Source organism: Cynocephalus volans, chromosome 6 (genome assembly GCF_027409185.1).
Source record: "Cynocephalus volans isolate mCynVol1 chromosome 6, mCynVol1.pri, whole genome shotgun sequence".
Lineage (NCBI taxonomy): Eukaryota > Metazoa > Chordata > Mammalia > Dermoptera > Cynocephalidae > Cynocephalus > Cynocephalus volans.
Genome location: NC_084465.1, coordinates 21,682,675 through 21,707,023, shown reverse-complemented (window position 1 = coordinate 21,707,023; position 24,349 = coordinate 21,682,675). Strand labels below are relative to the sequence as shown.

At 40.0% G+C, this 24,349-nt stretch overlaps 1 protein-coding gene across 7 annotated transcripts in view; it reads left to right on the top strand.

Moving 5' to 3' along the window:
• CALD1 (caldesmon 1) overlaps positions 1-24,349 on the top strand; it is a 172,773-nt gene that overhangs the window by 88,744 nt on the left and 59,680 nt on the right. Inside the window, exon 1 of one of the 7 annotated variants that reach the window (XM_063100522.1) lies at positions 19,706-19,885. The exons of the other annotated variants lie outside the window; for them this stretch is intronic. Within the exon in view, the coding sequence (XP_062956592.1) occupies positions 19,830-19,885 (56 nt within the window). The 5' untranslated portion in view covers positions 19,706-19,829. Of the gene's footprint in view, positions 1-19,705; positions 19,886-24,349 lie in introns of those variants that run through there. 7 annotated transcript variants of the gene reach the window in all.

Here is a 24,349-nt window from a genome sequence, read left to right as displayed (position 1 = left end):
GCTGTGGTCCTAAAAGTATTCTATTCTGTGGTGCCCAGTCAAGCATTCTACTCTATGGTGACCAAGAGTTAAGGATCTACCCAAAGTGGCACCTGTTCAATGACTACATGTAAGCTTTTGGTACAAAAAAAAATTAAAAATCTAGATTTTTAAGGACCTTGCTTGCTGACCCATAGCTTCATTCTTAGCTGCAAAAAAAACATATCATATATGTGAGTCAATACATTTACATAGTAAAATAGTGGTAACTTTTTCTTTATAGTCTCTGTATGGGACCTTTATAATTTATCAATCTTCGGTCACCTGGGAAAAGGCAGGATAATGTGGTAGTCAGGGGTGCAGATGATGAAATCTGACAGGCCTGTGTTCAAATCATGATGCTGGCAACTACTAGCTGGGTTAGCTTGTGACAAATCACTTAAATATCTCTTGCTTCTATTTATCTATAAAAATGGAGATAATTATATCTGCCTCACAAAGTCATTGTAAACACTAATTGACCCAAGTAGAGAAATCAACTAAATGACTGGCACATACTATATGCTCAATGAATGTTAGGTACTATTATTAAAATCATTAATTAAATATTATTTATTAATAATATTATTTAATAATAATTATTAAAACCATTAATGTTTTGCATGGCCAAAATAAAATTTTACTGAATTTGATCTTATGCTTCTGTTTTCTTCGTCATTGTGATTTGCTGCATCCTTACTGCCAGCTTCTTCACTCATCTTGACACTTGCTAAGAAGTTTCTACTGAGATTGGGAAAGAATTAAACCTTTTAGTCACATCGAAGTCCACCACACAAACATAATTGCTATATAAAGATTTCAAAATCACATATTGTAGACATGTGGTTAATTTTCTAATTCATTAATGTTAGGCCCTTTATTTTAAATATAGTATCTCAAACTTCACTCAGAATTTTACTTGAAAAGTTCGCTCAATTTAGCAAAAATAGTTCTCAAGTGGGAAAAAGTACCAGTCAGATTTTTTATCTAATATTAGGAAGTCGAGGAATCCTTTGCTTAACATAAATCATGTGCCAGGTTCTAGGTGTTGCACTTAATGTACACTATCTCATTTAATTGTCAAGACAACCCTATGACTGAGATGTTATTACCCCCCTTTTAAAGTTGAGGGTCTAAAAGTTTAAGTAGTATGTTCAACTTCCTGTGGTGAGGGATTGCAACCTGGTACTGCCTGCCTACCCCAAATCTCAAAACCTTTTCACAGTAACAAATTGATCAATAGAATTTTTCATGTTTCAGCTGGTTGTGTTGGCTGAAGGTCCATCCTGTCTACAACAGCAAAATAACTCCCAAAGATGGGAAAAAACTATTCAAAGCGGTTATACGGCAACAGACTAGACGAAGACTACTGGGCCTAATTGAACTGTTCTTTATGCTTATTCAGGCAAATGGCTTATTTGTGTAAACACAGTGATTGTTTTGTTTGCCGTCAAAAAGTCTCCTGTGGGGCCGAGCCCGTGGTGCACTCGGGAGAGTGCGGCGCTGGGAGCACAGCAACGCTCCCGCTGCAGGTTCGGATCCTACATAGGAATGACCGGTGCAGTCACTGGCTGAGTACCGGTCACGAAAAAGACAAAAAGAGAAGAAAAAATAAAAATAAAAATAAAAAAGTCTCCTGTGTTATTCCCATTTCACAGAAAAATAGAAAGAGAGAAGATCAAGTTGTCCCCCTCAAGCCAAAGAAGGCTGTTGGCATGACTGGTCTTGACTTTTTACCAGATTTTTCTTAGTGAGACTGTATTCATCGCTAGGACAGGGACTTCGTCACACCATCACTCTGAAAAGCTTTAGGCTGTCACTGACCTTAGCAATGATCTTCTGCAGTGGAATGTTACTTTTTCATTTTTGGACCACACACTACTTTGAGGCTGTGATGAAAGCTATGGACCCTTTTCCAAGAAAAATGCACTCACAAAACTTGGCACTTACTTTCGGTGGCATCGGGGACCTCCATCCACAGACCTCCTGGGGGCCATGAACTCTGGGCCAAGAATGCCTGATCTAATGAATTTTGAGAGCTTCATTTTACATATGAAGAAACATAAGTCTGGAGAGGCTGACCCCCTCCAGATCACTCAGCTAAGCTGAGGCAGAGCCTGCTTGCCTGGTGCGGGCCCCTGGATAAGGAAAGCCACGCTGATCTTACTGTCTGTAAGAAAACGCCATGGCTATTGATTGGGGAAAGAGTGTATATTACAAAGTATTGCGTGTAGAGTGTTTTAAAAATTTAAAAACCATTTATAAACATTATTTCTAAATAAAAGATTAGGTCAAATTACTTTATGATGAGTACAATGGAAAAGCAAAGAAAGAGAAGCAGATAGGCAGAAAGATAACAGTTAATTGTTCGAGACTGGGAATCGAACTTGGCCATCTGAGTCAAGAAGGGAAAAAAAAAACTGTGGTGATTTTGCAACTAGAACTCTAATTTCCATCAATTTTGAAAATCTTTTATTTGGAATATGTTGTCTTGGCATGATTTCTTTAAACAAAGCTTCAATTATGGAACTAAATTATTATGTAGGATTTCCCCATCCTTACCAATTTTATTTTAGCAACTCAAACTCATCAAAGGATTCTTCTCTCTAAATATGAAAAAAGATAAGAACTTACTTGATTTCTTACAGATGAATTCCTATTTCACCTTTATCGCTACTATCTTCGGGGAGTATGGGGCAGATTTGGAGTCATACGCAAAGACAGGTGCCTTCCAGAGAGTAAGATCCAGAGGGACGCAGACTTAGGTCCAAATCCCGGCAGCGTTTCCAAGGGAAACCCTACTCAGCTTCTCTACTCCTATTTTGTCATCTGGAGGATGGCCATCATAAGTCCTCCTCTTAAGGTTTCATGCAGATTATAAAGCACTCGGAATATATAGTTCCTAAAATGTGATGTGATTAGCACTCAGCCAATGTTACCTGCTCTTGCTGTTTTCCCGCTGGCTGGAAGACACGGTAAGGAAGGAGCTATCAGAATAGCCCTCCCTGGGGTCATCTCCCAGGAAGCTTGGCCACTTGGCGGCTCCCTCCTGATGCATCCTGTCACTGAACAAAGGCACAGCCCATGTCGTCAGATGGTCTGATCTCTACTGTTTCAAAGCGGTCTAGGCAGCCACCTTGAAAGTGACGCAGAATCACGCCTATGAAGGTCTCCATGGTGAAAAGAAAATTTACATCCTTACTTTTAAGTCTGTTTTCATTTTTCCTACTGGTTTGAAATCAAGACAAAAATACAGGATAGTCTGGTACATATCAAGGTCTTTATCTCAATAATAGATATATATCTAATATTCAATTAATCATATATTTTAGATAGTTTTTTTGCCTTGTGAATTATTTCTTTTTTTACATTATATAATCCATGGTTTCAATACTATTCAAGCAGCAATCTAAAGCCTCTTGGCACCAACACTGTATATAAATCCTGTACTAATAATGTGAAGAAAGTTAGGTGACTAATTTTTACAAAACAATTTTGAATTGTTTTATTTCAAATTGCTGCTTTTATTCATTCTAATTATGAAAAAGCTGACACATACAAAATGATATTATGCAATATATATAGAAGTTATAACATCTAATTTTTAAACTTAGTTGTCTGGTTTTCTTTCCTTTGTACATTTAGTTTTTGTTTTTTAATTGTATTTATTTATTTTAATTGACACTTTATAATTGTACGTGCTTATGAGGTACAATCTGAGGTTTTGATACATATATATTTGTATAATGATTGGGTCAGAGTAGTTAATGTAACCATGATGTCATGCATTTATCATTTCTTTGTTGTGAGAACATTCAAAAGCCTCTCCTCCAGCTGTTACGTAACATACAAAACTTAATTGTTAACCATAGTCACCCTATGGAGGGGCTGGAGGCAGGGAAGAATTAAGCGTGACTACTAATGGGTACAGGATTTCATCTGGGGGGTGATGACACCATTTTGGAGTTAGTGCTGAAGGTCACACAATCTTGGGAATACACACACAGACACTGAACTGTATTATTTTAAACGGTGAAGTGTATGGCCTGTGATTAAAATCCCAACAAGAATTTTAAAGTTTGAAAAAAAAAAAAAAGTTCTAAATCATCATAATGCATATCCCAAAACTTATCACTCAGCTTAAGAACTAAAACATTACCAATACCATTGAAGCCCCCTCAGTTCCCTCTCCATTCTCACCCTGTTTTCCTCTCCACAGCCATAATTTATTCATTTTCAAACAAAATTCTAATTGAGGTAACATGAATTTAGGTGATAGCTTTTCCAGAATGCTGTGATCCAGGGAATTTCAAAGATTCTCTCCAGACTCTCACATCAAGGTGTTAATGAGAGCCATGTCCCTGAGAGGGCGAGAAGCTTGCCTTTGCAAACACACAGGAACAAAGGAGTCCTAATGTTGTCTAAAACGGGGAGCCTGAGCAAGATATACAGTACTGTGAACAAAGAACCTCATCAAAAGAAAATAAAAATGTAATGAAGGCTATCAAATATTTGTGTTGCATCTCTCTTCTGCCCTTTGGTTTTCTCGCCTTTGGCCAGCAAGCATGCGAGATCTGCATTTGTGCTGTCATTTGGCCAGGTGGAAATGGCAGACAGGAATGATGATGGGCTATTCCAGAATCTTAGTTATGGGAAATCTATCTCAATTGCTTTGAAGTCTTGTAGGGAAGTTCTTGACCTTCATTATCCCAGAGGTCCTTAACGGTCTTATAAGAAAGTACCACTGGGCATGAAACATGAGCATGTTGGAACGATGTCGTGACTGTGTAACTGTATTGTCATTCATCTGTGAATAAGCTTAAAGAGGAATCGTGTGCATATTTTATGAATAAAATCCATTCTTTTCACTAGTTTGCTATCTAATAAGCAATGCTCACCAGCAGTTGGAAAATCAGTTTTTAGTCATAAATCTGTATTAACTCAGACTCTTCTATTTTTGAATTTTTAATCATTTATTTGGGGACTGTAGTAAAGTATAACTTTGAACTATTTATAAACAAAGGATTTGGTTAACATGTTAAAAATGTAAGCTACATTCCATGACTTAGTTTTTAAACGCTGGAGAATACAACTTTTAAAAACTTCTGAAACAACTCTAGAAACATCCTCGTACATTTAAAAGCTTAATTTGATAATGAGAAATCAATTTTATTTTGTTCATTTTTTAAAGCAAGCTTCAAATGTTTTCTAAGCCTGGTGGAAGTATATAGAAAACCAGGTATATATAAAACCAAGTATATATAAAACATTTTTCAAGCCTGAATTTCTTTTAAGATATTTCATAATTTATACTGGCTTTCCTTCTAGTCAGTCTAGATTAGTAAGATCTGACATTACATTTGAGATTAATACCAATTGACTAAATGAAAGTGTGAGGGTTTATTTTCCATTTTTAATAACTCCCCACATCACATACAGTTCCTTTGTTGGAATAAAAATCTTGGTCAAGTACACATCAGCCACTATAAATAGCAGCTATAAGCCTGTACATTCAGGAGAGTCTCCCAAGAGTGTATTTTAAAGCCCACATTGTTTAGAATAGGAAATTCTTCCGATGTTCATATTTTCCACTGTGGGTGACATGGACGATCCTGAATCACATCTTCATTGGCCTCTCTTTTCCTGTACCATTTAGGAATCCGACTGGTAGGTTCCAGAAGATTGCTCAATATGTGCTTTTTATTTTTCCAAGGCTCGCTTGGGTCTTATTGCCCACTGGGAATTTTGCACACTTCTTGGGGCTCTCCAAAGGAAAGCTAGATAACTCCCAGAGCCAGCACCAGCAACTAGTTAATGAAAGAGTCCTTTATTTCTGGAGCTAGTAGCTCTACTGTGCCTGCTTAGAATAACAACAGTCAACCCATGTTTGATTCCCACAGAAAACCTTGCACTGTTGGCAGGTTTTGCTGGAGGAACTCAAGAGACTAATATGAAAAACAACCGCTCAGGAAGTGAGTGAACAGACAGGCAGGATGAGATGCTGGGTTGTCATGCTGATTCAAAGACAAGAAGCATCATCAGGTGTGATTACACTGCATCTTCCCCACGGCACTGTTGGCAACTACAGTAGGCATAGACCTCACTCAGCCCACTCCTTCCTTGAATAGTTCTTCTGTTTCTCTAATCAAAACTCTTGTGCAAATTTTGATTTTTTTTTGTAGTGGGGGCCCATTTGGAGGATCTAATATTCCCTCATCATTTCTCCTTCCTTGATGAAGAAGATGAGAAAGGAACTACTATTAAGGGCCTTGAACAAAATTTGTGATGTAGAAAGAGTTGAAACCTGATACCCTTCTCTCCTGCTACTCCCATTTAAGAGCCTTTGACTCTTGCTACCTAACTATGAAAGCCAACCATTCCAAACATATTTATGATCTCTGAGCCAGCATCCTCACAGTATATCCTGGCTACCCAGGGATTATCATTGCTACAGATGCTCAGCGATTTTTAAACTGTACAGAATGAAGCTTTTGCAAAACTTGAGGTTGAGGCAGAATAGAAATTTCCAATCTTTTAGTTTCTAAGGGTCTCGCATCATAGGCAGATGATATAAATTTTCATCTCATTGTGACATTTGTTGGAACTATGAGAGAACTGAACTAGGAAGGCATATCCTTCAGAAAAGTGGTCAGTTTTCATGAGAACTCTTTCTGAAGTGCAGAATTACTGCTAGCAGACAGATTCTGGTGTCCCCTTGGGTTATGTGGTCAGAAATTGACACACTCTCTCTCGCATTCTCTGAAAGGGGATTGGAAGTCCATCCAGATCCCTGGACTCAGGCTTGCGCAGCAACACGCCCAAGAGCACAGAGTCAGTGGTAAGGTTAAATCAGGAAACCTTATCACTTTCTCTAACTCTGATGCTTTCTTTTTCCTGCATTGTGATGGAGGTTCCTCAAAAAACTAAAAATAGAACTAACATATGATCCAGCAATCCCACTGCTGGGTATTTATCCAAAGGAAAGAAATTAACATATTGACAAGATATCTGTATCCCCATGTTTACTGTAGCACTATCCACAATCGCCAAGATATGAAATCAACCTAGTTGTCCATCGACAAATGAATGGATAAAGAAAATGTGGTATAGATACACAATGGAATACTACTCAGCCACAAAAAAGAATGAAATCTTGTTATGTGGCAACTTGGATGAGTCTGAAAGACATTATGTTAAGTGAAATAAGTCAGGCACAGAAAGATAAATACTGCATGTTCTCACTCATATGTGGGAGCTAAAAAAAAAAAGTTGAAACTTTAGAAGTAGAGAGTAGAATTGTGGTTACTAGTGGCTAAGGAGGGGATGGAAACGAGGGGCCAGGGAGAAGCTGGTTAATGGGCACAAAATTACAGCTAGAAAGGAAAAATAAGTTCTAGTTGTATACAGTAGTGCTAGGCATCTATAACTAACAATTTATTGTATGTTATTAAATGGCTAGAAGGGAGGAAATTAAATGTTCTCATCACAAAGAAATGATAAAGTTTTGTGGTGATGAATATGCTAACTACCCTGATTTGATCATCACACACTCCTTACATGTATTGAAATATAACTCTGTACCCCATAAATATGTGCAGTCAATATATTTCAATTAAAAAATCAATTTCTTTAAAATAAAAAAGTATCCCAACTCTCTATCTATAATCACCAACCCATGCAATGTCCTCTAGTTCCTGCTACAGAAAGTACCTTTCAGATCCAAGGTAAAAGAAAGGACACTGGATAAAGATTTAGCAGATCTGGGCTTCCTCCTCTATAAAACAGAGCTAACTCTTCTGAGGGTGGCTGAGAAAATCACGTGAGATATAGAAAAATGCCATCAAAAGTGTAAAGGGCGATACATATGACATACATTTATCATGTTATCATGTTGAGGTGCCCATGCAATTAATTCAAATCAGATTCACTTCTATTTAACTGTACGTGGAGTTGCAGGTTTCATTTTGGTCATATATTGTGTTTCAAAGGAATTTTCAAACTTCTCACCCTGGTTCCTTATTCTCTCTGACTGGCACTCTGGCATTCCGGTATTTCAAAACTCAGATACAGAGAAAATGCTGTAAAATGTTACTTGCCACTCTCCCTAGAGCCTATCACCTCTGCAGAGGGCTTTGAATCTCAGCTGCAGATTAGAAGAAGCAAAGCCATTTTATCTTCCCTTTCCCTCTAGTTGTGAATTTAGAAAATTCAAAAGCTTTAAAACACTGGCTTTATCCCAATCAGAATTAAACTCTGCTATGTTTACCAAGAGAACCCTGATGTTGGTCACTTGCTTGCCTGGTTTTGCTTCTGAGTTGGCAGAGGGCTCAGGCTTGAAGGGATTCTGTGCTTTTCCATACCATTTCTTCTTACCCCTCCCTCATCCGCTTACTTCTTACTTGAAGGTTCAACTCAACAGTCACCCATTGGGAAAAACTTCCCAGATATCCCCAGAGTGACTGATTTCCCACCTTGGGTCTCACACATCCCTTTTTGTGGTTGTTAATTATTATCTCCTATTTTATATGCTTAGTTGTTCACGCATCTGTTTTCCCACCAAATTGAAAGCAACTCTAGATCAGAAACTACATCTTACTCACTTTTATGTCCCCGAAGATCAGCACACAGTGTTGAATGAGCACTAAGACTTCAATTCCTATCTGTGTGTCAAGGCAGATCTGTGCTATATTTGCTAAGCTGTATGGGAAGGCAGAAATGTTAGCAGCTTTTGTGATATCCTCTGAATACTGACACCATCAGTACCTTTCCTGGGATCTATCACTCCCCTGATGAATTCAAATCAGAAGTGAATCTGATTTGAATTCATCACATAGGCATCTCAATTCCAAGCCTCTAGAAATTTGACTTCATATCTTTTTTTGTAGAAATATGAAGAGATTTATCTCGTATTTTTCTTTGATTAAGGATAATTTGGCTTTTGCATCATATAAATTTGACTATTTATGCTTCGTTAGTTGCATCATGGAGGCAAATGATATTAACGTGGAAAAAGTTGGTTTCCTTTTGTTGGCCTATTTGCTGTAGTACTATTTGTAATTAGTATTTGCACTGTAGAATCAGATCATCATTACAGGGTTCATTCCATACCCTCAGGAGTCCAACAGTAAACAAATTGTATAATCTAAAATTTCTCTAATGAAAGACCAAGTTTGGTTGGGAAGAATAAAGTTTTTCAGTTAATCCCAGGAGAATGGGCAGAAGTAAACAAGGGTTAGGGCCAACCTCTGAAACAGAGAGTGTTTACGTACAAATTGGGTCTAAAGTTCAGACTCTATAAATTTTAGATTGTTTTCTAGTATTAGGGTTCAATAATGGACCAACAAAAAGAGAAAAAAAAAAAAAAAGAATAGAGCAATACATTAGAACCCAAGACTTTTTAGTCAAGAGGGAGGTGGTGGAGCATTTTTTTGTTCTTATAAATAGTTGAAGTGCCTCAAAAAGTACTGTTTGGAAGAAGGGGGAAAAGTATTTATAAATAACTATTAGTCCAAACTCTTAATTAAGATTCAGATTAATTCAGTAAACATTGACTACGATACAACATGAGCTACCCTAGGCACTGGGTCTCTTTATTATAAAAGTATACCCCTTGGTTAATTTGCTAACATAAAATTTGTAATTAAAGTAAACTTAATGAAGTGGAACACCCAGAGCATGCAGACCTGAAAGCACGATAGAACAGCTTCAGATAATGTCTTTTAATTTCTAACTTAATTTTTAATTCTTAAGTCCACTAGCCAAGAGTCAGAAGGAAAGATAATTTGAAGTTATCCTAGAAAGACTCTGAATTCTAAAATACCTAGGAGAATCTCAGATTACATCAGCCCTCTCTACTTTGCAACATATTTTAGAAAGCTGAATTCATATTTCAGATCATTGGCTTTCAAATTTGAAGTGACTATCTCCTACTTTTTAGAAAAGTATCATCTATTTTATTTTCTTTGTTGTCTTCAGAAAGTCATAAAATTAAAAAAAACTTTCCAGATAGCTTCTGGCTTTTAAATGAGAAAAATAAATGTGATTTTTAAAAGTGTTTTCCCTTAAAAATCCTGTCTGGTACTATTCCACAAGTTAACGAGCAAAAAAAGAGCTCCATTTGCTTTTTCTGCCTTAATCCTAATAAGAGCCTGATTTCATTGCTTAATAACTTCAAAGTAAAACAGCAACCTAAAGTTAAAGAGCTTTCTTCTCCTAGTCTATTTCTAATCTCTTGCCTCAGGCTGCCACCAAAAAGGCACCCAAGAATTCCACAAAAGAACATTTCTCATAAATTCAGCATTCTAATAAATTCAAGTTGCATTAAGTCTCCCAGATTTAAGCAAGTGGAGTCTAACTGTAATCTATTCTACGATATTTGCAAGTCTAAAAAAAGAACAGGCTAGTAGAAGGGGTCTGCATGAATGCCAAGTCCAAGACCAGGATTGGCACTGAACATCTGGAAATACCCAAATGAGATAGACCTTAAATCTCAGGGTTGGTTCCATGAGAAATATTCTCTCTACTGTGAGAGCTGCTTCTTCATGTCTCTCTTTGGCTTGGGTGAAGTATTCCTCATGACGATTTCATCTCCCTTTCCTCTGTCTCCACACTCATGAAGAAGCCTTTGCTGACTATGTAGCTTCCTGTCATTCGGGCTTGGGGAATGTGAGGTGCCCTGGGTGGGAAATGAGAGCTCACCGGGGCCTAAAGGGGGAGATCATGCATTCTACCTTAATTAATTGACATTATGACAAATATATTAGTCTCTTGTGCATCTAGGAGTCAATCAGAGTCCCTGAGACCTGTTGATCCTAGAACTCCCATGATCCAGTTTCTGCTGCAGCAGAACTTCTAGATCCTGTACCATGATGAATACTCCAAAAAAGTCCAATCTGTGGAAGCCTTTGGGAGGACCAGCCAACTGGCCTTCTTGTAGTCCCTCTTCAGCTCAGAGAGCAAATGACAAGCACTTATTGACCATCTGCTATATGCTTAGAACTATTCTAGGCTGAATCAAGTGCAAAGACATGGTAGGAAATATCCCTGCCAGCAAAAAGGTTATAATTTACTGGGAGAGAAAGGTATGAACACAAGAACAATGAGTAAATAAGACTCTGTGTATGTATCCGTGTGTTTATTTCTGTCTACAGATGTCATAATCACGTACTGATTCATGTGATATGTTATTATAAAATGGGACAGTCTCTAACAAAGCATCACTTATATAATATAAATAATACACCCGAAGTATCCAAAACACATAATGAACTATTTCTCTAACAATAGGAACAAATGTGCTTTTATCCAGGTATGAACCTCCAAAAAAGAAATCAATAGTTTCTAAGACCTTATATGGTATCAATGAAAATAATCTGGATTTGATTCCAGCTATAAAAGCCATGTCTAAAATTAATATCCAGATGCATAAAATGGATACCAGCAAATAAATTTATGGTTGTGGAAATATTTAGATTCTTTGAACAAGAGTGATACACACTGAGCATTCTGTGGCTTATGAACTAATATGCTTCCTTTGAAGATTTGACCTTTTCTCCTGCTCTGCAATTATGTCCTCAGAGTCCCTGTGATAATTTCTTAACTTCCTTCACAGCTTAATTGTATCTCTGTACAATAAATCTACATCCTAAAATGCATCACAATGGCCAAAATTCAGTTTCCAGTGGGTAGAAATCATATTCTTCATGTACACACTTTTTCCTAGAATTATATGAAGTAGATATCATTATTATTTTCACTGAGACCAGATCCAGGCTTTTGTAGACATGCACCAGCAACCATTCATTCGAGAAGCTGCTGTTAGAGCCCTACTACTCCTATTTCCAAGCACTGTTTTATTGTTTTAAAGATGTGTTTCAAGCTGGAGGGCAGAAGGAAGTTAGAGGCATGATTCTTTGAAGACAAAAACTTTTCTCTCTAGGAAAACAAATAGTCCAGCTGGTTAAAAATCCCAGATTAAAAAAAAAAAAGCTTAGCAAGTAGACCTAAAGAATTGGTGCAAGAAGAGTTTAAACAGAGACAGAGAGCCTCACAACAAGTTAGCATCACAACATAATTATTTCTCAAATACATGCAAACAAAAGTGAGGATTTCTGGTCTATGCCCCTAAAATGATAAATTACAAAGAAATAAAGTCAAACCTAGGAAGACTTCACAGAGGTGAGGTCAGGCACTGGTTCTTAAAGAATCACTAGAATTCAGACTAGCAAAGGGAATATGAAATTCCTTCCCTTTCTGTCTTTTCTAGATGGAAAGAGAAGGAATATTTCTGTCAGGGAGAGGTGGCAAGCATCAAGAAATATGGGGTAAGTGGAGGCAAAGGCAAATAATCCTCACGCTGAGCGTCAGTTCTTTTTATAATAATTGTTAGGGTGCATCGCACTGATTGAAGATGTGTGTTAGGTTGCCAGTGGGGTGCATCTACAGCTCAGGAAATGCTTCAGGGGAAGACTTGGAGAGGAAGGCTGGGACTCGAGGTTGAGCCTTGGGAGGGAAAGAATGCCCTCCTTTTAACTGAGCAGTAGTCTTATCATCGGGAACCTGCATTTCACTACAAAAAAGCCAGAAGCATCAAGATAGTGAAATGCTGTATCACTTCCACACTCACATCCTGCCTCATCATAAAACCTAGTACACACTCCACGGGCATGGATGGTGGCACAATTGGGGTGGGACCAGAGATGCACACAGAAGGGAAGGGGAGAAAGTTCAAAGGACTACCTCACGAGAAAGGGGATTGCACACAGATTCAGGAGAACGGCTCCCTCCAGGGGGAGAGAAGACCACACAGGGTGCTATGGGTTAAATGTGGCCCCCGAAGTTCATGTATGGGAAACTTGATCTCCAACGTAGCAGTGTTAAGAGGCTGGGAAATCCAATCATGGTCACTGAAAGGTGGGGCTTTCAAGAGGTGGTTAGATTGTGGGAACTGTACCCTTGCAAATGGATCGAACCAGTCATAGAGTAATGGGTGTGGCTCAGAGGGCCTTGTAAAGAGAGCAAGTGAGCAGATTAGCTTTCTTGCTCAGCCCCTTGTTGCCATGTGACACTCTGGTCCCCATAGGACCCTGTAGAGAGTTCCCACTAGGAAGAAGGCCCTCACCAGATGTGTTCCTTGGACCTTGGATTTCCTAGCCTTCAAGTATAAGAAATAAATTTCATTTCTTTATAATTTACCCAGTTGGGGGTATTCTATTATAAGCAACAGAAACAGACTAATACACGGGGGCACCAAGTTTTATTTCTTAAGCTGGATAATGAGTACACAGATGCTCATTATAGTATTTCAAACTCATTTTAGTTTGTCTAAGAGTTTTCAGAATTAAATGCAATTTTTAAAAGGTACAGAAACCTTATAGCTGTTACTCATGTAGTCTCAATCAGAATCTGCCTAAGGTTGTCAACAGAATGATATTACTAATAATATAACTCTTACTGCTACCTATTCCTGCAGGGCTACCACCCCACTCCCAATAAAAAGTCCTTCTGATTGTTTCTGGAAGGCTCTAGGGGCTGTCTTGCACACGCCCATGAATGATATGCCCAACTACTGTGAGCAACCTGATGTGACTTCTGTAACTTGGCCCCTGCCTCAGTCAGACCCTGTCCCCCTCTGCCATGAAGTCACTTGCAGAGGCCTTCCACTGTTACTGTCCCAGAGCCTATCCTGAGACACTGAGCCTCTGTGTCAAAGACGCTACCTTGAGCCCTGTGATACAATGTTTGGAGGTGCCAAAGTGGCCCTGCATTCTCTTCAGTCTTCCAGAATTCCAAAAGCATAGAAGGGAGATAAGATATGTACCAAAAAAATTTAATACAAGATAGAAGAAAGTGAACAGTACTCTGAAAACAGTAGAGCTAAAGTACTGTACTTCAAAAGGTGACATCCTGTGATCAAGGTCCCAGTGTTTAATCACTCTTGCTCCTCTATTCCTATAGAAGTGGGAGGGTGACCCTCTCCTCTCCTCTGTTACTTTGTCCGGCAGGCACCAAAGCTTGGTCTAGACTCAGCAAACACCTTGTACAAACAGCTTCAGCATCCCCCTGCAGTCACCCCTTTCCTCAGGACATAGCCATGGGGCTGGGCTAAAGGACCAGTTCCAAAGCATGCAGTAGCCTCCAGGCAAATCCTCTTCCTAAGCCCACCTTACCATCTGTCATGCATGCCCGGATGTGTCACAATCCCTGTGGTGGGCACAACGGAACTCAAGGCCAGGACACCACTCATACACTTATCTTCCCATTTGACTCAATCACAGAGAAAATCAATTAACTTGGTAAAGGTTACTGTGTGCTCTGTATGAAGCCAGGTTCCCTAATTCATTTACGCAACTCGTATTACAGAAGGCCCACTCCACGCCAGACACTATGCTAACTGCTGCGAGGGGAGGGTCACTGAGATGTTAAGATGTAATGACCCTCCTCAAGGAGCTCACAGTCTAGTAAGGGAGGCAGAAATACATAAACACACTATGGCTGCAGTCTAGCACCTTGAACTCTAAATAGTCTCAAATAGAGTATTAAACTTCTCAGAAATTGAAATTTGGCTAGGTGCTTTGAAAGATCCTTTTCTCCCATTTGCAATCAGGCCTGTGTTCCTCAGTTTCCTCTTTAAATTATTAAGATGTATGTATGACAAGAAAAATATAATACAGAGTATCCCGAAAGAGTTGAAAATGGTCCCTGAAAACAGTATGAAGTTCACTATATTAAGGGCATATAATAGTGACAAAGAAAAGACCTCTACAGATAAATGCTGGAAGTAGACCAACTAAGCAATACATCTGGAGAAGAAAAAAAAAAACCCCTGGATTTAGCACAAAAATGAATGAATGATCTCTATAAGAGATGCTATTGAAAATGATGTTAGGATGTGTTAACAGGAATGTGGCAGGCAGCACTGGGACTTCATCCAGGCACATTCAGCCTTGGTCAAGCCTTTATTATGTCCAATTTTGGTTTCCTGTTTGAAGAGTTGTTATATTTCAGGCTGATATTAAAAGGATGGAAAATAGCATTGGCATCTAGCTTAGAAAAGACGAGACTAAAGGATGACTTAATACCTGTGTCCCTTATAGAGATAAGTGGGTTTCTATTTCAGCAACAGGAAGTCTAGTTCGATAAGGAAATAAATTGAGCATAAGACTGATTAAACACTGGGGCCTTGATCACAGGATGTCACCTTTTGAAGTATAGTACTTTAGCTCTACTGTTTTCAGGGTTCTGTTCACTTTCTTGTATCTTGTATTAAAATGTTTGTAGATATATCTTATCTTTAGATCCCCCACAGCACTTAATGTAATGACTTGCTTGTAGTAAATATTCAAGTGGTGCTAAGTGGGGAACAAAAAATTGAAACATGCTGGGACGAAACTGTTTGGCCCCATTATAAGGGCAACAGAGGGTGTAGCAACCCGTGCCGCTGTTACAGGCTAGAGGCAGATGAGGCAAAGATTAGTTAAGAAAATTGGATGAGCACAGGCCATAAGGACTCTGGTGAAGGACAGGGAGTCACACCGGAAGACCAGGATGAGAGGTGACTATGACTCTCCATAGCAATCCATACATTCCTCCACCACTCCCCCTCCCAGCTCACCACATACTCCTAACAAACTAGAAAGACATTAGCAAAGACACAGTGGGGAAAGAGAGGTGAGGAAAGCAAGTTACTGGAAGGTAGAAAGCAGGGGGATGAGGGAGAGGAGTCTGTAATATCTGTGAAGGGAGATGGAGAAAGGGAGGAGTGTTTCAGGAGGAGAATTCTTAGGCAGATCCATTACAGGGCAATATCACAGGATGGTACGAAGTGATATAGTTGGAGTGAATATGTTCAATGTCATGGGAGGAGGGGGCAGATGAGATGCTCTCAGCTGGGGGACAGGGAACTATAAAGGGCCAATGGAAAGAAGGAAAGAGGTTCTGCCTGCAAATATGTAGTTAAGCCCTTTACTTTCAATCCTATCCACCTCTTAGTGAGCAGCTATCTAGGCAAGATGTATAGTTTCTAAGATTGTAGAGTCTATGAATTTCTTTGGAAGAAAATTTGTCTCCAGGAGCCTTTTCAAAAATTCCCTTAAAATGACTTGAATTTTTGCCTCCCTATGAGTAGACGTCCTTTGGGTTCAAAGTGAGTTTCTCTAAGAAGTGAATGGCTCTGTGTGTGTATGCATGTGCATATGCATATATGCATGTGTGTATGCATGGATGTGTGTATGTGTGCAAGTATGTATGTGTGTGCATGCATCTGTGTATGCTTGTATGTGTGTATGCATGTGAGGGTATGTGTGTATGCATACGTGTATGTGTATGTGCACGTGTGTATGTGTATGCATGTGTGTGTGTATGCATGTGGGGGGTGTGGGTGTGTGTGTGCGTGTATGCATGTGTGGGTGTGTGTGTACACATGTGTGTGTGTGCGTGTGTGTTTTAACTGCACTAGGGCAGTGCACACACACTTCATACATACCTCTCTTTTCCCTAGGGAACTGCTCCAAGGTAGAAGCTGTTCTTAAACAACCACTGCAGACTGTAAAGTCTGGAACAGATCATGTAGTCCAGTCTCCTATCTCCATGAAGTAAAGTTATTTTTAAAAATCATATTTTATTAATAAAGGACCACCCTGTGGTGCGAGCTATTCCTTTTTATTGCACTGACCTCTTTCCCTCAAACCTTCCCAGCCCAGAATCTCTTTGATGAAAAATTAAACAATAAAGCTTCCAGAAATGAAGGATGGTGTAAGTAATTTGAAAGTGGCCCAGATGTTCATTTCTCTAGTAAAAGAATCCTGAAGCATCATCATTATGTGTGACACCCACCATTGTGCTGAAGGATGACTGGCCCAGTTGTTCATGGTGCCGATGAATGGTCATTAGTTCATTTCTCACAGCACCAGTTCTGGAAGCTGGTCTCTGAGCCATACCGTGAAAGCACATATGCCTGCTGGTCTCCGCAGGAGCAGAACACTGTTCACAAATAACCTTTTGGTTGTTTATTCCTAATTCCTCTCACCTCGCCTCTCCAGCTCCAGCCACCAAATCTCAGAGGACTGCTTGGAAGCCATTGCCTACCCAAGCCCTGCTCTGACCTCCTGATTTACTTGTTACCTCCCCGCCCCTCCCTGCATCGCATCCGCCTTCCAGACCCAGGTCCAAGACTCTCTTCTCTGTTCATTATTCCCCTGTCAGTACCTCACTCAGTAGCACAAGTTATGACACCAGTGAGTCTTACTATCACAAGCTGAAGGTAGACTGCTACCTCCCAAATGCATTCCATTAATAACAAGGGGCCAGCTGAGAGTGTGCACAGGTTCCCTTTCCCTGTCTTTACAACTAGGAGAATAGCTTGGTGGATATCCTTTATACAGCTGGCCTTTAGCACACCTGCAATACATGAATGTACCACATAAGCAGAAGATTACTAAATTCTTGCTCTTTTCCATGGAGGGTAAGAGGGTAAGGTGTGTGTGTGTGTGTGTGTGTGTGTGTGTGTGTGTGTGTGTGTGTGTGTGAGAGAGAGAGAGAGAGAGAGAAATTGAGTACTGATGTGGAAGAACGACAGAATTTGCTCTAGGCTATTCTGTTTTAAGGGCCTATTCTGAATATGCCAAAACTATATTTGCCACCTCAGAATTGGAGCTGGAGATGTGGGAAGGAGGAAATCAGGAGGTGAAATTTATTCCCAAGATCAAATGAGTCCCATAAGCAAATAAACTTGGTGGCTTAAAACAACACTAACTTTTTATCTACAGGGCTATGGAAGTCCAACACAGGTCTCACTGGGCTAAAATCAAGGTGTTGGCAGAGCTACATTCCTTCCTGGAGTCTCTAGGGGAGAATCCATTTCCTTGACTTTACAGCTTCTAGAGGCTACCACGTTCTTGGGTTCTTGACCTCTTCCTGGAACTTCAAAGCCAGCAACGTTTCACCTCCCTGACCATTCTTTTGTGGTCGTATCTCCCTTTGACCACAGCCAGAAAGGGTTCTTTGATTTTAAAGACCCATGTGATTAGATTGAGCACACCTGGATAGTCTCCCCGTTTCAGTGCATTTCATTTGATCACATCTGCAAAGTCCCTTTTGCCATGGGAAGTAATATATTTTCAGGTTCTGGAGATTAGGACATAGACATCTTGAGGGGAAAGGTTATTCTGCCTATCACAGCAAACTACTGAATTTTTAAAAAGTAATTGAAGAGGAAAACTTAAATGGGAAAAGTGTGGTAGAAAGAAGAGCAGCAAGATGCTTCAATACTTGTTTTTATCTCAGCTCTAGAGCAATAAACTCAAATCAGTGAGTACGGAAGTCCTCTTGTGTGAAGGCAGACACATCTCTATTTTTATGAGGGCCTTATGCACTTTAATTGAATGATGGTGTATGTAATCAGAGGGATATTTAAGTGTATATACCTCATGATATATGGATATAACTCTGAAGTTCATTAAACCATATTTACTCTATAAACTCTGATCTTGATAACAGCATAGTATTTAAAAAGGAAAACAACCAAAACTTTCTAGCCAGTTGAAGAGAGCATTTAACCTAACTGTATTAAACATCTTTAGGTTGAGCATGAGCAGTTGATGCAGTTCAGCTCCATGACATCAGGAGAGTTATTTAAATCTCTGTTTCAATGTGTCTGTGATATGAAGCTGCAGATCTCAGGAGCTCTTAATATGTGAAGTTGATTCCTTCTGCTACTTACCAAAAGAATAATCTTGACCCTACTTTGTGGACATCTGTGTTTTTCTACTCATTTGACAGAAAGCCCAAAAGTCACTCAGTACCTGGGCATCAATCTGTTCATTACTCATTCGAGATGAAGAAACGTGTTCATAACTCAAGGGGAGATGGGGTGTCATCTCCAGATAGAATCAACACCACCCCCTCTTCAGGGGCTGGAATTTGGTTACTTTCCAAGCTGTTACTGACCAGGCTTCCTTGCCCGGCTTGAGGAGATCACCACCAGAGTGCCATGGGTGCAGATGGGCCGCGGTTTCAACATGTTCCCAGGAGGGAGGCTACCCTCGTTCTCGGAGCCCATGAAGTCCAGCCCATCACTGAGCAGGCTGTCTCTCTTCACCCTTTGCATTTGGTTTGCATTTTTATGTCATGCATCTTTCCCTGGATAAAAAGGATAAGAGGAGTTTCTCAGATTTGATTTCTCAGTGGGAACTGTTTGCTTTGGAAGCCACCTACAGCAATGCTAATTGAGAACAGAGCTTGGAATGAGGGCTTGAGAACTGCCCCTGGATGAACTTTTTGGTGGGCTGATTTCTGTTGATCTTGTCAGAATTGGGTTGCATATGCATGTAATACCATGATCAACTATTTTCCAAAAGGCTGAGCATTTACACCAGTGTTTCCCTTTGACGGGTTACCTAACTTGGAATAATTATTTGTATTGAGCATATAAAGTTTCCATCAGGAAAGCTACTGTGGATCCTGGCTCCTAATACCCAGCAATGACCTTCTGGAAATCTCTAAGCCATCTGTGCCCTTTAAAATCTAAACATGATGGGCTTCTATTAGAGAGATTACAGTAAAAAATAACAATCGGCTCTCTGATGATCCCATACGGAGGGAAAGGGTGGGGAGGAGTAGATTTGGCTGAGGAAGAGCCCAGACTTTCGTCACAGGGACAGACCAAAGTGTTAACACAAAGGGAGAACACCCCAGCATCCTGCACACTGCATTTCAGCCACAGATAATATGGCCCCTCCGTGGGCCCAGCCCGCGTCCTGAGCCTGGCAGGGTCTGGCACCTCCAGAACCCTGCAGCCCCTTCCCAGCTGCGACATGCTCGGCGGTGGATCCGGATCTCATGGAAGACGCAGCCTGGCCGCTCTCTCCCAGTGAGTGCTCACTTCGCCTCTAACTTTTTCTTGTCCTTCTTCTTAAACAAATGAATTGTTGTTTAATAAAAGAAAGAAAGAAAGAAAGAAAAAGAAGTTGTGGGAGGGAAGAAGAGACACCAGGAGGGAAAGGAAGGCAGGGAGTGTGTAAGTTTCAGACCTGTATGAAACTCTGGTCTCAACTTCATGGTGGTTCTGATTTGCTGGTTTTCCTCATTTTTTTTTTTTTTTTCATGGTGGTATGTAGGCAATTTACAGGGGTTTATACCTAGGCATGGATTTCCCTATTCCAAATACCCATCCACAAAGCATTGTGTTTCTGAAGATCTGCTGTTAATTTAGAACTGAGCCCTCTGTTCAGAATGATCCATTTGCAGGACTCAGAGATTTGGGCTAAACCAGACATTGCCCAATCCTTAAAGTAAACAACCCAGAGCCCTCAATATACTGGCCATCTGACTGTGACAGAACAAGACTTTGAGCATATGCTATTGATCATGGAATTGTTCTGATAACAGGCTCCAAGGTTTTAGGATCATGAACTTCTGGAATGCTGATGCTAGAAGGGGCCTCTAAGCTGGTTTGGTGCCACGCTCTTGTTCTATATGTGGGGAAATGGAACACAGAAGGGTAACTCAGCTTACCCAAAGTCAGACACCATCAGCAGCAAAACCATGTCTTTGTACTCCCAGGCCACAGCCCTTTCACACTGGCATTTATGAGCTTTGAATAACTTCCTGGATCTTGGGAAAAGGTATCACACAAGAGTAAGAACACCAAATGGCCTTTCAGTAAATCTTTTCCAGTTTTGAAAGTTTTGGCACTGATTCAGCATGACAATTGTTGTTCCAGTTGCTCCAGCATTTGTGCAACAGTTAATCAAATAAACAGAGGAACTCAACGGGGTCCTAAAAACGAGACCCATGTCCATTATATTAGCAGATCTCTTGAATAACTGTTTCTGCAAGTGTGATCGCTCAAGTGCCAGAGCTCAAAAGGAACTTCAGAGGTTATCTGTGTGGTCCAGTGCTTATCACACTTTTTTCAAATCAAATTTTCTTACAAGGAATTCTATTACATAAAGGAAATGTTCTGGTTAAATAGAAGGTTTGGGGTCTAGAACTTCTCATCCCACTACACTCTCCAGTGACAGCCCATGGCTCACCCCTGCTCATTCCTCATCCCTCCTCCACCCCACCCCCCACCCTGTCCACCAAAACTTCCTTGGGATCCAAGGGCTCCCTGGAACAGTTCAGAAACCACTGCTCTTGTTTAATGCCTTCATTTCAGATGAGGAAACTGAGGCACACAGGAAGTGAAGGGCTTGCCCAGGGCCACACAACTGGTCAGCAATAGAGCCTGAAATGCTAGGGAAAGAGCCCTCTGTCTGTCCATCTGTCTGTCTTTCCCTCTCTCTTTCTCTCAGCTCTTGGTCCTGACTTTTTTTCCATTCTATCATGCCTGTTCTTCTATTAATTTACTTTCTCTGTGTCTCCCTCTTCTCCACTCTGTCATTTCCTGAATTTCAACAGTTATTATCTCCACCTGGGCGATCGTAATTGCCTGCTATCTGGTCCCTGGCCTTAGTCTCTCTCGCCTTTTGGATCCAACCCCTCACCACCCCCACTTTTGAGGATAGAGCCCAGTCTCCTTAATACAACATTCAAAGCTGTATACAATTTGCCTTTAATGTTTCTTCCTATTCTGACCTTCCCTGCTCCAGCCAAATTAGATCACTCGTTGCTCCCCAAACTTATCATGTGCAAGCCACGTCCTGCCACTGGCTCACTGTGTTCCCTGCACGGGGAATGGCGCAGCTGTCTTCATCTGCCTCTGGCTTCCTTCCTATCCTTCACAGCCCTAGTGAATTGCTACCTCCCGCCATAAGCCTTCCTCAGTTCCTCTCTTCTCTCCACCCTAATTACTTTTGTCCATCCTTTCATTGTTAGCCTCGTACTCAAGTTCATGGTGAACATGCTTGTCTTCCCTGCAATAGATGGTAATTCACTGGAGGCCAGAAATTTTTTTGAATGTTTGAATCTTCAGCATCCAGAATGGTGCCAACGCTAAAAAAAAATTCTTTGTTTCCTATTATTAAATAAATCAAACTCGGTTCATCTAAGTTTACACATTTTATTTGAGTCATTTGAACACACAAAGCCTCTGTACCTTTTGCTTTGCAAGAAGTGTTAGGTGAAATGCTGCAGCAGGTGCCCAACAAAATGAATTCTAAATTCCTTTGCATTTCCATCAGATAATTTATCCCATTTTCATCACCTACTGAGCAAGACCGGCAGTGATTTTTTTTTTTAAATGAGGTACATTAAAATTCCTGAATGCCAAGATCTGCACAAGGGCCATGTTATTTTCAGGAGCAGGTGTGAATAGCTATTCAGTTCTTTAAGTTTCAAGGTGTGTTTAATTTGTTCCTAGTAAGATCACTGAGGTTCTGTCACTTGCAGCTTCATATTTTCACTGCTACTTTTAGCATTTTCCCAAAGCCCTAATGAAGTTTACTTGAGTCAGGATTTTGGATTTCCTGTAAATATTTATGTTTTAGTCTATTGAGTTACACTTCTTTATAAGGAAGATGCTTTTATATATCCTGAGGATGAAAGTTAAATGTTGTGACCTTGTGTCACATTTTGTAGCAAATATGTTATATAAATTTTAAAACCATGGAATCAGGGAAACATAGGAAATTATTTCATTCATCCCATGTTTTCTAAGGGAACCAAATTAAAAACATTCCAGATAAATGAACAAATGATTGGCATAATTTTATAAGATTCTGCAGAAATGACAGAAGAAATGCACACAGAAATATTCAGATTTCTAAAAATATAGGAATAACTGGTTTATCCAGTGTGATCCAGGAATGTAGCATTCCAATTTTCCAGCATGCTAAATTTCATTAAAAATATATATATATTTTTTAATGGTGGCTATCTCTTTGCCTTCTTTAAAATAGATATTACAATACATTTGAGAGACTTTCCAATTGCTAAGAGTTGTCGTTATGAACGTAAGTTTTTTAATCATGCTGTAAAACAGTGATACCTCAGATCATATGACTCTCATCCAAAAATGGATGTCTTGTCTTCTTATTGACTTTTTTATCTCTTCTAATTGCTGTTAATGCACTTTCCTCTAGCAGTCCCACTATTTATTTTGCTGTAGCAAAGGATATCAGGAAACGCCATTTGTTAGAATTGAGTTCAAATCGTAAATCAATAGCCTAGACAGAGGAACACAGAGGCCTTCCCTCTTGCAAAGTAAAGAGGATATATGCATTGAGACTCTTGGTTTGTATAACAAACTGTTTTTGTTCACTTTTGGGTTCAAAGGCATGGTTTTAAATGATTGAATTTTCTGGACCTCTTATCTGGTTAAGGGTAAAATTGCTATTAATTCATGGATAAAAAATAAGAAAGAATGGCAGAGAAATGGGTAATGGTGCTTTGCATGTACTGGGCATGCTATAAATAATAATATAAAATAATATCGCTCAGGCAGTGGTGATTATACCAAACCTTTATAGAGGTGGTCTCCACTTTCTGTGTGTGTCTTCTCTATGAATGGCCACTTGGCCATTTCACACTAGCTAGGTTCCTGGTGGCCACCAGCCTTTCTCTCCTCTGTGTTCATGCTATTTGCACTGCTTTCCTCTTTCCTTCTCCTGTCCTCTGACCTATTCATCCTTGAAAAGAGTCCTCACTGTATGTACTTCTCATATCCCTTTCAGCCCGTCAGAAATGGCTTTGCAGAGGCAGGGCTAGCAGTGGCAAGAGGAGTGGGGCGAAGGGAAGGAGTTCCTCTGTCCTCTGGAGGCTGGTTTGCCCCTGGCATTCCTAACTGGACCAGTGAGGATGTGTTTTCCCGTAGAACTGCAGCTTCAGTTCACTGTACATATCTTGGGTTTAGAAAGGTGGCTGTGGGCTGGCCTGAGATCCCAACTACCGTGTGTAATGGTGTTTGAAGTTCCAAAAGCCAATTTACAAATGAAGGCCTTGGAAACAAGCTTTTCATAAATGTCATGCTCCCTGGATTCATTTCAAACCTAACTGGATTTTTAAGAGGGGTCTTTACAAATCTGTAAACCTCACTCATTTCCACTCATTCATTCAACAAATATTCATTGAGGGTTTCCTGTGCTAGTTGGTGCTGCTGTACTGGGTACCAAGCACACACAAAAAAAGGACAAAGCACAGGTTCTGGCCTCAAGGTTATCTTATCTTCTAACCTCCCACCCACTGCAGAAATCCTTCTTCCATCCTCCCCCTACACTCACCACCCAGTACACACACACCCCCAGATCCATTTAGGGCTGTGGCCGTGGTCAGAGCAGTACAGCTACGTGATTAGCATTATCTACATCTGTGTTTTCCATTTCCTTTTATTCCTGTGACCCTCCAAAAGAAATACATTTCACTTTATGACCCAATACCTGTACACTACAATATA